Consider the following 17,840-nt stretch of genomic DNA (forward strand, 5'->3'; position numbering starts at 1 on the left):
TTTTTTTTTCTGTGAACAACAATATTGTCTTTCTTCTAAATGGCCCTTGAAATTTTAGATAAGGGATAAATTGTGTTTGTCTTCATACAATGCTATACAGGATACTGTTTTGTAGCTGTATGACGACCAATAGAGAATAGTAAAGCAGATATTTCATCGAGGATCCATATGATTACACAGTACTATGTCTAATGTGCTAAATGGTTAATATCTAAATGTAACTTTATTCACAACAACATATTTCCCTCAGTCTCCTGTATAACCTACAGTGAATATAAGTATTCTACAATAGGTCATATATCATTACTTGTCATCTGATCCAACTATGTGTATTATTATATTTTTAATTCACAAAAACAAATAGTCTTCTGTAGGCTGAGTGAAGAGAGGGAAGCCCAACTGAATATCTACAGATATTTTAATATATCTGTATATATATTTAGATATTTTAGATATCTACACTGTAACATTTATATTTAAATTAACAAAAACCACAAAATTATTCAAAATCTATGGACAAGACGGTTATTAATGTGTACGTTTCGAGCGTCGATTTAATTGTTATTTCGCAGTATATCCCCCTACTAGAAGCATCAGGAAAAACAGGGGCGTAAAACTGTTTGGGGCGTAAAACTGCCAGGGCCGTATATCTACCGGTTCCAGGTCTGCATTCCATAGCACTCACAGCACTCACAGCATGTTTAGCAGTTCACAAGATAGCCAGCAGAGGTCGTAATCAGCACAATTCTGCACACTGCTCTAAAGCAGATGTGGTCCCAAATGGTGGTTCCTGAGTTGATAAAAAGATAATTCATTTAATCAAATGTTTAATGAAAATGCATAAATGCACATTTAATCAAAATAAATTTGAAACTGCGAACATCAAATAGCAGTGAACCTGCATGTCATTCAATTATTGAAATATTAACTTAACCCTGAAAAGGGCAAGACCAAAAAGGTTTATTTATTTTCCATCTTATTAGGACACAAATAATACAATTTCATGTTTGTTTGTTTTAAACATAGATTCTTTTTTTATGTTTGCCAAACAAATGCTTGCTTGGTAATGCATGTTACAACATTTTAGCCACATTATTAAAACATATTCTCTCATAACTTAAAGTAAACATTCTTTGTGAAATTCTGTTAAACAATATAATGCCTATATAATATAAGTATATTGCTTATTTGTGATTATATTAGCCTACTGTATCTTAAATTAATATGCAAATTTCTAGAGCCTATAAATTATCAACATGACCAAAACTTTGCTGAAAAGCCTGCTCTATACAATCTATAGATTATATCTGGGATAGATGAAGTATACTTCATCCCTTCTGCTCTCTGATTGATAGTTCATACTTTTTTTTAGCTCTGAAATCTTTAATGATTTTTATTAAGTTAATATAAGATGAACATTTACTGGCCTAAAGCAACTTGGGTTTACTTGCAGTATGCATAATTTTGTAATGTTAAAAACTTAAAATTCTTTTTACATTTTTCATGTTAATGTAAATGTCAAATATGACACAACAGGCTTTTGGGAAAGATTTATTTGTTCGAAATGTCTCTCAATTATCATTAAATTGCATATATGAGCCATAAAACCCTTATGTATGAAAAATGATACTAAAAAGAAAACACACACACACACACACACACACACACACACACACACACACACACACACACACACACACACACACACACACACACACACACACACACACACACACACACACACACACACACACACACACACACACACACACAAATAATCAATAATCAAAATAAAAGGCTGGAAAAACTAGACATTATACACTTGCCGAATTTTTAAATGGTTTCAGAGAAAAACTGGGCATCATCAAACATCATACAGTAAAAAAACTGAGGGTCATACACTAGACTTTCAAATCATTCCTGGAGGCACAAACTTTTTGGCAACTATTGTAGATTCGTCCAGACTGCAAATCGGGGCAAAAAATCTGAGCAAAAGTCGTGTAGTTTATTCCAGCCTACTCAACAGAACAGAACACACAACACAAAAACAATGTTTTTTTTTTTGAAGAAGAAGTTGTTCATGGAAATTGAAATTTCCACACTGGTTTCTTGTAAGCATCTTGGCCTTCAGTATTTTTATACCATCTTTAATCTGTAACATCCCACATGTGTAATCTGTAACATGATTCATTACCAGGATGACAGTTACAGCTCCTGCGCCTGTTTTGTCCTGCTCTGCTGTTGCATCTGTGGTCCTGTCTGTAAAGAATCTCAGTGGTTTGGGTGATAAAGTCGCTCAGTTCAGTTTCACACCCTTCATTCTCAGTGCAGTCACAATTCACAGCCTCGTGCAGCTGAGCCAAGAGTATGAAATAAAACAGACAAAGCTGATATACACGATAGATTCGTTCCACAAATAGGGGTAGTTATTGTTATACTCATATTCCCGATAAATTAATATTTGTTTGATCTTTTTTTTTATGCTAAAATGGTTAATTTACTTTTGTTTCCCTGGTGCTGTAGAAAAGGTCCAAAGGATGTTACTTCTTGGGTCTTCTTCACATTACATTTTTAGACATTAGTTAGTTTGGTCATTAGCACTTTTAGAAAATTAGTTAATTAAAAAAGTTAAAACGTGATTTGTCTATAATACTTTTAAAATCACCATAAGACAATAACAATAACATAATACTTAAATTCCCACTTAAAAACAGATAAGAAGTTAGACTGTACAAGCTTTGGTGGATTGGTGCCATTACCGGTCAGCTTCTCAGAGCACTTAGGATGCAGAGAAAAACCTACAGATCTGAACAAAAAAAAAATGTTTTTTTTTCTTGAGTGCTTTCAATTGGATGTTTTGCTGCTCACTTGCTGCATGTTTTGTCTCTTTGCTTGATAGTAGAGTAAATGACGGCCTCTGAGCTGACATTTTCTGATGCAGAGCCATTTACAGGCTTATTATTCACAAGAACTAATGAGGAAGTAGATAAAAATAAAATATCATGAGAATATGTTGTATGAAACAAATCTCTCACGTTTTGATGTACAAGCTAAATATTTCAACTGCAACATAATTGACATAATATAATTACCTTTACTGTCTTGGCAGTTGTGTGACTTATGAGCAACTGATGCATAGGTTATTTCATCGACTGTTTCTCCTAAAAGAACAGGGAGAACAGTTATGAATAATCCAAATTATAATTATACGATTTTATGTACTAATGATATTTAAGTATCAGCAATGGTCTTGAGATTATTCCATCACGAAAAATTAATTCTAGACCACCGCAGGCATTTGTTTTTATAACAATATACAATTTACCATTGATGTCATGGCAATTGTGTGATCCGTGCTCAACTGTTCTATCGACTGTTTGTCCTGATAACAGAAAAAAAAGTTCTATGATGTAAATATACGGTGATCACCAAAAATATGAACAGTTAAACCACATCTTAAATGTCATTACATCAAATCCAAAACTTTAAACCCTACAAGTGGCATCTGTAAACAAATGATGCAAGACTCTTTCACTGTAAACACATTATGATTAATAAGTCATTACATGTTTTTACTTTAACTCATCAAAATAATTGAAGCACATTCAACTCATTTTTTAATACAATATTCAGTTTAATACAATTAAAGTTGAAATGTTTTTAAGTCGAAAAAGGTGGATTTTTTTCTCTCAGTATTCTTAGGTGGATGCATGCAGTCAGTTTTTTTCAAAGTTTACACAGGTGTATAACAGAATAACTAAAGATAGTTCATCACATTAACTACTGAATCCCAACTAAGATTTCTTCATCTGTTCATACAGATCAATAGTTGTTGGACTGAATAAAAACAGTGTCTGAAAAAGCAGCTAAAATAAATAAAGGTCTTCTTCTTCATTTTTTATGTGCTGTCTTTTAAATGCCACCTGTTTTAATGGGCTTCTCAAATAACCATTTCAGAAAAACTTGATCAAATATGTATAGATCATAGCCTATACTTACAATTATTAACTAGTTTAGCTTATTTATTTATATTTATAATGTTTGCCTTTTAACACTTATTTTCTCTTCACATGTGCATAAAGCATTGCATGAAAAGTTTCATCAGATCTCATAGCACAGTGATCAGACTCACGTTTCATCCATGCTTGGTAAACACACACGGTGATCAGACAGAGAAGCAGAAATCCTCCTCCTCCTGCAACTATGAGCTGCCAGTTATTGAGCAGTGAAAACTCAACAAGAGTGAGACCTGATCAAGATCAAAAAAATGACTGATGTAAACTATCAGAAATTCATCCGCTTCATGACACTTTTAACATCAGGTTTATACACCGATAGTCTTTGTAAAGACATATAATTCCAATACTCACTGATCTCTCTATAGCCCAGAGAACAGTTATTCCCTCTGAACAGTTCACAGCGGTAGAGACTCAGATCAGAGCGCTGCACATCACTGATCATGATGGAGAAGTTTCCAGAGCCATCAGTAAATGCTTTAATTCTACCATTTCTGCCATTCCAGAATCTTGGCTGATCATTTACTGGGATATCTACAATGTAGTGAAGTGTTGTATTAATCTGAGTCCAGAGAGCACTTGAACTGATGGTCAGGTTTGACCCAAAGAGAGCTGCTTCAAACAGGCAAGGCAGCAAGATTTCAGACTGCAGTTCTGTGGATAAACTGACTCTTGAAATGAGCTTCTGTTGACACACATTATGACCTGTGTGAAAAATTGGACATGATGAAGAGCTGGATATAGTTAAAAAAATAAATAAAACAAGGAGTGCAATAAAGGCAATGTATAGGTAATAGTACAGATAATAAACATAAAACAAGTGTATAAATAATGAAATTACTGCAGAGAATACAATGAGAGTTTACTGACCTTTAACACACTCTAGAAAGCAGCAGCACAACATCCACACAGCAGAGAAACACAGTCCAAACCGCTTCATGTCTCCTGTGATCACTGAAGACGCAGTTGAACATCACTGAGTTCATGTTCAGCAAGGTGAGAATTTGTGAAGCATGTCACTTCCTGAAAATGCTGAGGAAAAAAAATGCTGCAGAAACAAAAAACAAGTAGCAACTGTGTAATGACTATTCTAAATATATAAAAAAAAACAGTTTATGGAAAACTATTTAAGGCCCTTTTTTAATCTGCTTTTAAATAAAAACAAAAAGACTGAGGTACAATGGAGGTTTAGAATTTGAAGTCAGATTTTACAGTGCATTGTGGTAGCATATAGAAGTTGTTCAGCAGTAAAATGAACATTCAGATTTGGTGCTTTTTTTGTTTGAAAAAAAACAAAAAAAACATTTCATTTAACTTTTATTTCATAAACACTAAATACCCACTGATGTTTTTCGGCTTCAGAACCTGGACGCCTTGCTATCATTAAAGGAACTATAAATCTGATCTGTATCCGAGTTCTCCAGGAGAATGTAAAGCTATCTGTCGGTGTACTGATGTTGAAGCACAGATGGCTCATGCAGCAAAACAAGGATCTGAAAAAAACAGTTCTGCCTTAGAATAGATTGAGAAAGTGTACGTTTTGGAAAGCCCATTGAAATGCGGTGGCAAACCTGAAGCATGCAAATCATGCTCGAAAGCCTACATCTGCCACTGAGCTGGAGTAAATATAGCAGAGTGAGACATGCATAAATATCTACAGGAAGTGTTCGTTTGAAGTTATTGCACCTCATCTAAAGGAAGAAACCACAATGGAACACTTGTTGTTATATAACTTTGTTTAATTAAAACATGAAAATGCATCTAGTTTTATTTGTTCACATATCAATTTTATGCATTCATTGATTTTGGTTGGAAACATTTTGTTTTTATTTATTTTTTAGATCGAAAGTTCTATATCATGTGATCGTTTTCTAATATCTGGGTTAGGCTGTGGGTAACATCAGAGTGGACCAAATAAAAAATTATGAAATAAAAATATCATTCTTTTGATTCCAATTTTATTTGGTTCATGAATGCAATATACAAAATAAATTAAAATGGTTTTAAAAATGTTTTTAGTACTAGCACAAACACATGAAAGTAAAGAAAGTCGATATATTGGAAGTTTTGAGCATTTCTTTTAAGCAATATTGTTGCATTTGAATAGCCGGGTGAAAACTGAGCACATTACATACACAGAAACGTGACACTTTAGGTGTCATATCACCACAGACAGCCTTCTGTCTGTCTCTTCTGCCACAAAACCAAACTACTGACAACCATCAAAAGCATAAAAACATAATTTAAGACCTAGTTCACATTGGGAACACAAAGAAATCAGAAGTTGGCAAACGTTTTTGTCTTTGTCTAATGCATTTCTTTGTTTCAGTTCATTATAATGAGCCTCACCCCAATTTACAAATTTATTAAAAAATAAAACATTTTATATCTTTTAACTCTGTATTCATTGCTGTTCATTCAAATGTTGACACACAAGAAAAAAAAAATTCTGAGGACAGTAAAATTAAAACCATGTAAATGTATTTTTATAGTCCCAAGTAAACAACATACATCCTCTGTTTGGTTTGTTTTAATGTTGAGACAGAAAGAAAGAAAAAGATTTCAAAGGATAATTACTTCAAGATGATATCTGAAGAAGTGACCAGTGCCTAAAAGTACATGGACACTTGAGTTCATCTGCTCCTGTCATAGAATCTCCAGCAGGGTTTACAGTCAGATGAGTGTGACTGCTGCATGTTGTGGAGGGTCACATGATGCAGCTTGATGGTTGAGGTGATGCTACTCACACCTACACCTTGCAAGACATACAGCATCTGTGAGCTGTGTTCCAACACTGTGAACTCAAAGATATTAAAAATGATTTCTATCTTTTTGTGCTCATACAAACTGGGTTATAAAGATAGCATTGACTCACTTAAGATTGATGCCATCGGTTCCCTTGAGTTCACAGTAAAGAGACCCTGATATTCTGATTTTTAAAAATAAAATTGTTTTTGCCTTTTTGAGAAGATCATACCAGTGATGGTATTTTTAGTACCTATTGTAGTTTGATAAATCTACTTTATCATATCTAGATTACTTGACTAAATGGAAAATGTGTGTAAGATCATATATTTGAATAGAGTAGAAATAAATGAGAAAGGACTGCTGAGAAATATTTTGAAACCTCATGTATTTAATTACAGCATTTAAAATATGACAAAAACTAACTTTCTGAAGTGATTGATATTGGAATTTCTACCCTGGTTTTGCATTTATCTTCTCAGCTTTAATTAACGCAAATAATGGAGGAAATTAGGTTTCACTATTTTGATGGTCCCTATAACATTCTGTTGACTACAAGTACCATTGCACCTACATCTGTACAAACGCTCATTAGTATGTAGGCTGTTAGTAGTGTAAAGGCCCTAGCACACTGCGTCCAAAATTTTCGTAATCGTGATTCGGTGGCTCTGAATTGTCAAAACACCATTCAAACTGCTTGCTACGGATGCGAAAAACGCAGAAAATTGAAACCGATCCGATTTTGTTTATGACGGACGAAAGTTTCGAGGCAGTGTGCAAGCGTGGTTGGCATAACGTGAGGTCGTATTTATTTTTTAACGTGCGAAAATTTTGGATGCGAATTTCGTACTCACGCCGCCTTCACACTGGCAGTTGAAATCAGTTCCGATACGGGTCCGAAACGACCGGAAGTCATTCATTTCCTATGGAGATTCGCAGACCGCATGCGAATGGGTCCGACCAAGTGCGGTGCGAAGAAAATCGTGTCCGTTGGTCATCCGGATGCGTTCAAAATATTGAACTCTTGCGAAAAGCTACGGACGGTTCCTATCCGACAAATCCAGCGGAAATTAGCGTTGCTATGATACTGATAAACAAACCTGAATTCTTATCGTTATAAAATCATTATTTATTTTATTAAAAGTTAACTTGTCATGTCATTTTTTTATTTTCATGATTTGCTAACGTTATAGGGCAGTTAATACAATTAAATTGTAGGCAGACATCGAACTAAATGTGATATAGTGGTATAAATTATACCACTATATCACATTTTTTAGCCGACCTGACATGTCAACGTCCTGAGCAACTTTCCTCACGCAGCAGCCTTCCTATTAATATCTCTATAACCCTCATCAGAGAGATCATACAGAACTGACAGAATCAACCTTTCTAATCTCTCCGCCATTTTTGTTCTACCCGCTACCGACGCTTTTCACTGTGTAGTACGACGTCCGTTGGGGGCGTATTACGGAGCTGATTTCAACTGCCAGTGTGAAGGCGGCGTCAGTGTGCAAGGGCCTTAGACTGAAAAACTGGAGGAGAGGGTAACTCTCTGAGAAAATAAAAGAAATTAACATTTGAACTCTCTCTTGTGAAGTTAGCATCACCATATGAGACGCAAGTCTCATCTCAGAATACATCTCTTTCCCTCTTCCCCCATTCCGTTCTCTCTCATGCTGAGATCACCAAAATTCACACAAAAATCTATAGTTTAAAGCAACACCAAGTAAGATTTTTTACCTTAAAATAATGTTTCCAAAATCGTTTCAGTGGTTCATCAAGTCGTGACATGGTGAAATGCACTTATGCCACAGCTTTGCGGTCCTTTATCTGATATAGGCTATCCACGCTGTGTAAGATTGCCAGATCTAGTCGCGTTTCTGTAGTTCTAACGAGACATAAGAAAACTACTAATTTGACTTGCTTTACGGCAAGCGTTACAATTGCTCGTTTGTGATGTCGCAATACATCATACTTTCATAAAATCATGCATCATACTCTACCTTGTCTGTGGCCATTCTTGATTCCAAAGCCGGTGCTGGATAAACAGAGAGCATGTGCGTGCGCGTGCGACAGTAGGCTGCGGTAGGCTAAATTATTTACGACAGCGGTAATGGACAATTCCGCTTCAAACCTGTAGGGCGACCGCAGAGGAAAAGTCACTTGGAGTTGCTTTAATGTGAATTTTTTATCATACAGTAGTATACATGTTTTGTATCATTTGAAATGTCTCAGTGTGACTGGTACAAATGTCTCATCCCCAAAGTAGTAAACCAAAAGGTAATAAGTTCTTAAGAGTTTGGAGATAACTGGTACACAGAGTAGGATATGTCTTCCAGGCAAATGGCATTCCTCTCCCAAAAGGTGTAAACTCCGAATTCCCATTGTTAGCAAATGTTTACATTTGAAAAGAGGTTTCTGCCTTGGTCTGAGTATTTAGGGAGAGATGCGGAAGAAGGCTCGGGGCGATTTGTAACACAAATTAGCCCGTGATGCTGAGTGTATGCAAAACACTTCGGCCTAGACGGCCTTACAGTAGACTGGTAGTGTTAGGGTAAAAATTATTTCATTTTCTTAGAGTCAGTAGACTGTCTGTTGGAGGAGCATCACAATAAAGAGTTAGCAGATATTAAGCAGACAGTCTACTAATACTCTAATGAGAGTCAGCTAACGTGTAGTTGCAAAGTTACTTGTAGTCAACAGAATGTTCAAAAGGGGCCATCAAAATTAAGTGTTACTGGAAATTAAAAATGCATTGTCAAATGTAGCCCAGCCACCCATTCATAATATAAAAATAATTAAAATGGTCACAGAGGGTATAAGTAATCCCACACACAGTATATAAATTATAGACTACTTTATAAATGTCTTAGCCATGAAAACAATGGAACAGTTATTTCATAATCAGTGCCTTGTAGACAACTGTTGTATATGTCGTCTCATCAACTGTTGGACCTGAAAGAACATGGTAAGAGAAAATGTTAATAATATGATGCTTTGTCCAACATGTTCTCCACATAGAACTGCATTGCAAACCATTTCAGAGGGTCTTGAATTATATCAGCCCTACTCAGAATTTGTTTAGTCCTCACACATTGCTGGCCTTTTATTTGGTTTGTTCCAGTTAGTCTGTAACTTTTACTTCATAAACTTTACTGTATTAACATAGGTGTTGTATGAATTGTCTTTCAGGTTTGTCATATAATATTAATTCAATTAACTCATCAGATCTCATAGCACAGTGATCAGACTCATGTTTCATCCATGCTTGGTAAACACACACGGTGATCAGACAGAGAAGCAGAAATCCTCCTCCTCCTGCAACTATGAGCTGCCAGTTATTGAGCAGTGAAAACTCAACAAGAGTGAGACCTGATCAAGATCAAAAAGATGACTGATGTAAACTATCAGAAATTCATCCGCTTCATGACACTTTTAACGTCAGGTTTATACACCGATAGTCTTTGTAAAGACATATAAGTCCAATACTCACTGATCTCTCTATAGCCCAGAGAACAGTTATTCCCTCTGAACAGTTCACAGCGGTAGAGACTCAGATCAGAGCGCTGCACATCACTGATCATGATGGAGAAGTTTCCAGAGCCATCAGTAAATGCTTTAATTCTACCATTTCTGCCATTCCAGAATCTTGGCTGATCATTTACTGGGATATCTACAATGTAGTGTAGTGTTGTATTAATCTGAGTCCAGAGAGCACTTGAACTGATGGTCAGGTTTGACCCAAACAGAGCTGCTTCAAACAGGCAAGGCAGCAAGATTTCAGACTGCAGTTCTGTGGATAAACTGACTCTTGAAATGAGCTTCTGTTGACACACATTATGACCTGTGTGAAAAATTGGACATGATGAAGAGCTGGATATAGTTAAAAAAATAAATAAAACAAGGAGTGCAATGAAGGCAATGTATAGGTAATAGTACAGATAATAAACATAAAACAAGTGTATAAATAATGAAATTACTGGAGAGAATACAATGAGAGTTTACTGACCTTTAACACACTCTAGAAAGCAGCAGCACAACATCCACACAGCAGAGAAACACAGTCCAAACCGCTTCATGTCTCCTGTGATCACTGAAGTTACAGTGCAGATCCAGTAAAGGTGAGAATTTAAGCAAGCCACTTCCTGAAAACGCACTTCCTGAATTGCACGAACAGCCCTCAGGTCAAGTTTGATCCAGAGAGCTGGTTCAAGAAGGCAAGGCAGCAGGATTTCAGACTGTAGTTCTGTGGATGAACTGATTCTTGTAATGAGCTTCATTTGACACACATTATGTATGACCTGTGTAAAAAGATTGGACATGGAGAAGAGCTGGATATAGGTAAAGACAAAGGCACTTTAAAGGGTGCATTTAAAGAAATGTTAAGCTGATTAAGATTTCAGAGACCTCACTGACCTCTAACATGCACCAGAAAGTCTCATCTCATCTGAAGTCCATAAGAAGCAGGATAGAATAGTCTTCACATTTGAAGGTTTATTTGATAATTCTGCAACTGACAGTTGTTTTTGTGTTCAACTAATCAGATTTTATTATATCTATATCTACACTATTATTTCTAAGTATTTACCTCAGAAGAATCAATAATAAACCTTACAGCAGGCAATAAATCATACACACTATATTTTCTGTCATTCTACATTTTGAAAGATTCAATTCCTGAATAAATACACCTTGTACAAGTTTCTGTTTTTAGCAGCATGGCAGTCAATACATTAAATTGTAATTGTTCTAAAACTTTGACTTATTTACATTACATACAAGTCGCTAATAAGTGACTAACAGTCCATTACATTCAAGGTATGTTTTTATTCAGTTCCCCCATTCCCTGGGAATTAAGCCCAAAACGCTGTCATTGCTAGCACTACTGTGTGCTAGCACCTAGCACACAGTAGTGTGAATTACAAGAACACTTACCTGAATGACTCAATCCAAGGGACACTGAAGGAAAACGTATATTAAAGACAGAGGTTGAAATTTAAGATGTTTCCACACAATCAGTGAGACTGAAGCATCAATGTGCCCACACAGGAGAAAAAACCCAGGTCACTAAATGGCACCATCAGCTAGCGTCTATATGTTATGCATTTATACAAATTAAGGAAGCCAGTTGTCTTGTTTTAGTGGCCAAAACGTCATCACTTCCACTGTCAGGGTATCTGCACACTTTCTAAAGTCAAATTTAAGGCTTTTTAAGACCTTTTTAAGACCTGAAGAAATCAAAATAAATACCTTACATTAGGTGTGCGCAATATTGACAAAAAAATGTTTTGTTGATGATAATTAGATGATATTTTACTGATTGTGTTTGTGTACTGGTACTATGGCTGGTTTAGACCTGTTGTTGACAGATGAGCTGACTCATGAAGATATTCATATTTTTCATATTCTATGCAGTGGTCAGTTCACAGCAGTGACAGAAATTATTATTTTTTATTAAAGGGCAATATTTGCAACCTTAAATTGAGTTCCAGGGGCATTTTCACCTATATATGGACTTTTTTTTCACTTCGACATATGCATCACCTTTTATGTCAAATTCTAACATTCAAATTAAATTATATTTCAATAACAACACAATACCCCTAAAACCAGTTAAATTAAATCATTAAATCAAAATCCTTCTTTGCAGTGCAGAGGAGACACAGAAGCATCAGAACTGGCATTAATATATTTACACTCCATTTACAATTGCATAAATAAAGCTATGAGACATTTTTTTTATAATTAGATATTTAAATAGGAACTGATTTTTAATTGCAAAATTTTAATTACAGGGTACTTTAAATGTGAAACTAAACCCGCCAGTAGGCGGCGGCAAGTCACTGTCTCAGGGAGTCACTCATTCAACCGATTTGTTCAAACGGCCGATTCATTCAGGAAGTGCAAGTGATTGTTCATTGAATCGTTAAAATGATTCGTTCAAAACGCAGATTTCGTCTTTTGCATTGATTGAGACTCTGCAACGTTTTCATTTTGAAATTCTCGTCAGCGAAATAAAGGGAAAACAAACAATATTGACAATATTGTTTATAAAATGTAACTCACAATGTTCATTTAATTGTTATATAAAACAAATATCATATTTGCTATTGTGCAAGGGAAAACAGCCCTCTTGCTGATGTAATATTGTATGATAACAACATATGATATATAAAATCAAAAACTTTATACGTCTATTAGGGAACATACCTAACTGCACTGACACACCACGCAGTGAAAGCAGTCATGAGAGACAAATGCGTCGTCAGCTCGCAGTGCGCACTCGTACATCATAGATAATGTAAAACAATGATTACAATATCATAATAGACAATACACAACGCAAACCACTACGCACATAAAGAATGAACTTACAATTGAACGGAAATTACCCAGCTTTCTTCTCCTCTCCTGCTGTTTCGCGTGCAGGAGACAGACGTAAAGCCTCGTTCACACCGCCAGCGATTTTGTCGCTGCATGTCGCCAGCGACAAGAGATGCATGTCGCTAGTGGGCGTTCCCACTACGGGTTGCCTATACGTCATTAGCAGATCACCCTCCTACATTATTGACATCGAATCATTTCTCTTGCCGCTAAAAACAAACATTTTGGAGGGAAATGACTTAATATTTAAATGTAATCAGTGCATTAAATTTAATACGTGAACAATGAACAACGCTTGCTTTTTGCCATTGCGGCTACATATCTGCAGCGAAAGCGCAAAAGCCGGTCTGTCTGGGTTCACGGAACCATTTGGGCTCGGAGTCAGCACGGCGAGTACCACCGGCTGGTGCAGGAACTGCGGCTGGATGAAGTCCGGTTCCAGCAGTACTTCAGGCTGGACTGGACCCAGTTTGATGTGCTGCTGCGGAGAGTTGTCCCCTTAATTGTGGGCGAAATGTCACGTGAACGAGCAAATCCACAAAGAACGAAGAATAAATAAAAAATGACGCTAATTAGATAGTTTTAATTTGGAAAACATTTAGATATGTCTAAGTCAAATTGCCATCGAAAATTTAAGACCTTTCATAAGTAAAAATAAGACTTTAAGACTTTTTATGGCCTTAAAGGAGAACTCCGGGCAATTTTTAAGTTAATCTTGATCGTTAGACCTTTGTGAGTACTGACTATAGAAAAAAAAGCGAACCGGATTGGTGCTTGCTACGCGGAGCTGCGACCGCGAATGCCCAGAGCTCCCACCCAGCTAAAACGGCAGCTATGGGGGCATCGACATAAAGAGCGTTTTTGAACCTCTTAACAGACACAAAATGCAATTAAAATGTCTGTCCAACATGAACAGGGCCCCTTCATGTGAGCAATATGCGTTTAGCAAATTAGCCATTGTTTCAACTCACCTAAATAGTATTTTAGACGGCAAGCTGTAGTCTCGCGCTGCAGTCCCGTGCTGTAGCCGGAAAAGGTAAACAATGTCCAGGTGGGAGGAGCGTTGATCATGTGCGACGAGTTAAGATCAGAGTTGCTTACAAGTGAAGAAGAAATGGTTCGTGTTTGTGCCTTTCCGAATTGTGACAACAGAATGCGAAAATATAAGAGCTTATTTTTTCATCGTCTTCCTTTCCATGACCTCGAGATTCTGCATTTTGTGGCTAGTTGTATTTCAACTTGATGTGCAAACTCCCGTAGAAGTACTACGCGCTAAAGATTACCGCATTTGCAGTGAACACTTTGACAAGGATGACTACACACACTCAACACAGCGGGGCCGTTTGAAGAAAAATGCCATTCCATGTACGAAGACTCGTCGCACGTGATCAACGCTCCTCCCACCTGGACATTGTTTACCTTTTCCGGCTACAGCACGGGACTGCAGCGCGAGACTACAGCTTGCCGTCTAAAAGACTATTTAGGTGAGTTGAATTAATGGCTAAGTTGCTAAACTTATCTTGTTCACATGTAGGGTCCCTGTTCATGTTGGACAGACATTTTAATTGCATTTTGTGTCTGTTAAGAGGCTCAAAAACGCTCTTTATGTCGATGCCCCCATAACTGCCGTTTTAGCTGGGTGGGAGCTCTGGGCATTCGCGGTCGCAGCTCCGCGTAGCAAGCACCAATCCGGTTCGTTTTTTTTCTATAGTCAGTACTCACAAAGGTCTAACGATCAAGATTAACTTAAAAATTGCCCGGAGTTCTCCTTTAAATTTTTCAAATCTAATTTAAGACTTTTTAAGGACCCGCGGACACCCTGACTGTAAGCAGAAAAATATGTAGAATATCCAGTAACAATTCCAGTACCCATATTTAGAAATGTTCAGTAAATGATCTGATGCTATAATAGTCAGCACTGTTCTGACTAAAGCGGCAGCAAACTAATATGCTTTTCTTTCTGCTGTGGGATCTTCATTCCACATTATTATATTGGACTTTCAATCTTTTTTTGGTAGATGATTGGAAAGAAAAGCATCAGAGACAGGGGATACAGCACTGTCCTTTTCAGAGATGTGGAGCTCTGTTCTACTTTATTGATTGGTCTGCACATTTCTCATCCACTACTGAGGAGACAGAGTGATAAAAACATTGGATTTCAAAATCAGGGGACAATTTACTGTTTTTCCAAATCTTGATTCAGAACGGACCAGAAAAAAAGAAAGTCACCCTTGCAAAGCTAAACTGGAAATAGACTGACGTGATAAGCAATTTTAATTGTCTTTAAGATTCAAGTTTCACCATTTTTGTCAATGCCATTGTAAACACTTGACATCCCATTAAAACAGGATGAATATATAACATTGATGCTGAAAATCATTAAAAAAAAAAGATTGGTGGAAAAAATCCAAACATGAGCTCAACATTGTTTTTTAAACTTCTGAAGAAAACAAAACCATTATATTAAAATAAAGATCAGACTGGTGGTGTTATTTGAACAAAGCAGAAGCACAAAGTGGAAAAAAGCAGGATAAAGAGATGCCTTCAGATACCAGGGACCCCCATTAGCTTTCATCACATTCAACTATGTCTGCACTTTTCAGTTTATTCACTTTCAGACAGATATTTAGATCTCTGAACGAGTGCAGCAGCTGAGATAAATGGTACCGATTTAATATACTTAAAGTAAAAAAAAAAAAAGAGAGTCACATTCCCAATGCTGATGGAGCAAGTGACTAAAACATGAGCATATCTGAAAGCATTCCAGACCTCTGCATGACATTGAATAACTTAGATTACAGGTAGTATGATTTTAAGCTTCTCAAAATTACTAAGGAAAAAAGTGCAACAATGGTGCAGAGATGTACCAAGTTTGATACTTCTTTTTTTTTGTCTTTGTATTTGTTTTGTGGTCTAGGAGGAAAAAAAGAACAAAACAAAAAACACACATTTTGACAGAATACACACGTCATACGTGCTCCTTTATGATTAGTAACAAAGGACTTTCCCCCCCAGTAAAATTCTTCTTCAAAAAGAAAAAGGGTTACTGGGGAAAGGTGGCGGCCCTTGTACAACCTAAGAAAAGCCCTGTAAGAACGGTAGGCAAATTAAAGATGACGAGTCGTGTCCAACTGTCAGACATTCAACTGTAAGGTCCAAAACTCTGAACAGATCTGCAACAGGCCACTGCTGAAGATTAGAACCAAGTCGAAAAGAAAAGCAAGAGAAAAAAAGAAGAAACATTCATCACATATCTGAAGTTTTTCTGTGAATAAGACTCCTAACAACAGAAAAGGCTGATACCGTCTTTCATTTAGTCCTGTCCTCCTATAACAGTTGATGAACGATTGTGACTTCCTCCCTGAAGTAACAGGGCAGAACACATCTCAACAGTGCTGCATAGACAGGGTCCACATCTGAGGGGGCAAACGTAACAAAGTCCTTTTTGGGTTTTGTTGGGAGTAGTTTTGATTAGACCATTACTTTCAGATGTGGGAAGCTCAATGCTCTTAACCCGACTGACCACAAAAATTCCCACACATCTTGTTCCACCCATTCATCCAACTGGGATAAATTTAAAAAGCAATGTTAAAATGCAGAAAAAAAAATTGTTAAATGAAAAACACTGCAAAAGGTTACTCTATTTACATACATTGATTTTTCTTTTTTTAAAGAAAAACAAAATCTTTACAGAAACAAATTTTCAGAAAACAAGTCTCTTTACAAGTTCTTTTGAATCCTTTTGACTATCCACAATTTTGTCCAGTTCTTATCCCCAAACGGGCCAAAAATCAAAGCATCGGTGCAATCCTGAAAATGAGTGGCTCTAAGCAATGCTCTCTCTGACCACCAGTGGGCACTAATTAGCACCAAACATACGATCTCCTCCCCAGCAGAATCTCACTCTCGAGTGGCATTGAGTGGGAGTCATAAAGACAGCGAAAGAAGGGCGAAGGTGAACAGGAGTGAGGCATGGACGCTTGTGTAGGAGAGGGATGCGGGTCACCTGCCTCAGTCGTCACTGTCCGAGAGGGTCTCGTACTGCTCTGACAGTAGTGGTGGCTCTCTCTCCCAAGCTCGCGTCGGTGCCACAGGGCCAGAGGCGCCACCCTGTGGCTGCTGCTGGGACATCATGGAGGGAGATGGGCAGGCCATAGAGGTGGGAGGGGTACTACTGAGCATGCGCATGGTCAGGGGGTTATAAGGAAACTGCATGGAACCTGGGCAGGAGGAAAGAAACAATCATTTTAATTTCAACAAATGTAGCTCTAACAAAACCATTTAATCTAACAATCAAGAATCAAGTAACTAACCTGTGGATGACGGCCGGTCCTCCCAAGCCCAGGTGGGAGCCTGTCTGTGGTAATCACCCTCCGAATGAACAGAGGACACAGAAGAGGGACGCTCTCCGGCAGAGTATGCCTGGCCTGGGTTCGGAGACTTTGATTTCCTGCTGCTAGCTTTGCTCTGAAGCTTCTGCCTTCCTGCTGTGGAGGTAGAAAGATGGACAAAGACGTCAACAGTTTGGTCTTGAATGATATGCAAACATTCAGACTAGGGGTATTCATGATAACCGTGATTCTTAAATTAAATACTGGTGTCATGTTGATACTACAAATATGATAATATAGATAATTCAGAGCCAGTAAGCATCTGGTTGACATGTCAATTAGGTGGTTGTTCTCCAACCTT

At 37.1% G+C, this 17,840-nt stretch overlaps 2 protein-coding genes across 34 annotated transcripts in view; both read right to left on the reverse strand.

Moving 5' to 3' along the window:
• Positions 1-1,922: 1,922 nt before the first annotated feature.
• Positions 1,923-4,966, reverse strand: LOC143738944 (uncharacterized). Its single transcript, XM_077231011.1, has 7 exons — positions 4,887-4,966; positions 4,371-4,721; positions 4,133-4,249; positions 3,326-3,382; positions 3,093-3,152; positions 2,869-2,971; positions 1,923-2,354 (listed from the first exon to the last, which is right to left on the reverse strand). Exons 1-7 carry the CDS (start codon positions 4,954-4,956, stop codon positions 2,339-2,341), a joined length of 774 nt encoding a protein of 257 aa, XP_077087126.1. The 5' UTR covers positions 4,957-4,966; the 3' UTR covers positions 1,923-2,338.
• A 10,233-nt stretch (positions 4,967-15,199) lies between these two features.
• ncor1 (nuclear receptor corepressor 1) overlaps positions 15,200-17,840 on the reverse strand; it is a 123,962-nt gene continuing 121,321 nt past the window's right edge. For all 33 annotated transcript variants that reach the window (XM_077231435.1, XM_077231445.1, XM_077231434.1 and 30 more), the window contains 2 exons: positions 17,462-17,635; positions 15,200-17,368 (listed from right to left, as the gene is read on the reverse strand). In XM_077231435.1, coding sequence (XP_077087550.1) covers positions 17,160-17,368; positions 17,462-17,635 — 383 coding nt within the window. In that variant the 3' untranslated portion in view covers positions 15,200-17,159. The remainder of the gene's footprint in view (positions 17,369-17,461; positions 17,636-17,840) is intronic.

The sequence above is a fragment of the Siphateles boraxobius genome, unplaced genomic scaffold (assembly GCF_051911475.1).
Source record: "Siphateles boraxobius isolate OS27281-9 unplaced genomic scaffold, OSU_SipBor_1 16, whole genome shotgun sequence".
Classification (NCBI taxonomy): domain Eukaryota; kingdom Metazoa; phylum Chordata; class Actinopteri; order Cypriniformes; family Leuciscidae; genus Siphateles; species Siphateles boraxobius.

Excerpts from the sequence above, each read along its gene's own strand:
- LOC143738944 (XM_077231011.1), bottom strand. The coding sequence starts at position 4,956 with ATGAAGCGGTTTGGACTGTGTTTCTCTGCTGTGTGGATGTTGTGCTGC. Across the intron at positions 3,383-4,132 it reads TTACCAAGCATGGATGAAAC|GACAAACAGTCGATAGAACA; the intron begins GTGAGTCTGATC and ends TTCTGTTATCAG. Across the intron at positions 2,972-3,092 it reads CAACTGCCAAGACAGTAAAG|TTCTTGTGAATAATAAGCCT; the intron begins GTAATTATATTA and ends CTTCCTCATTAG.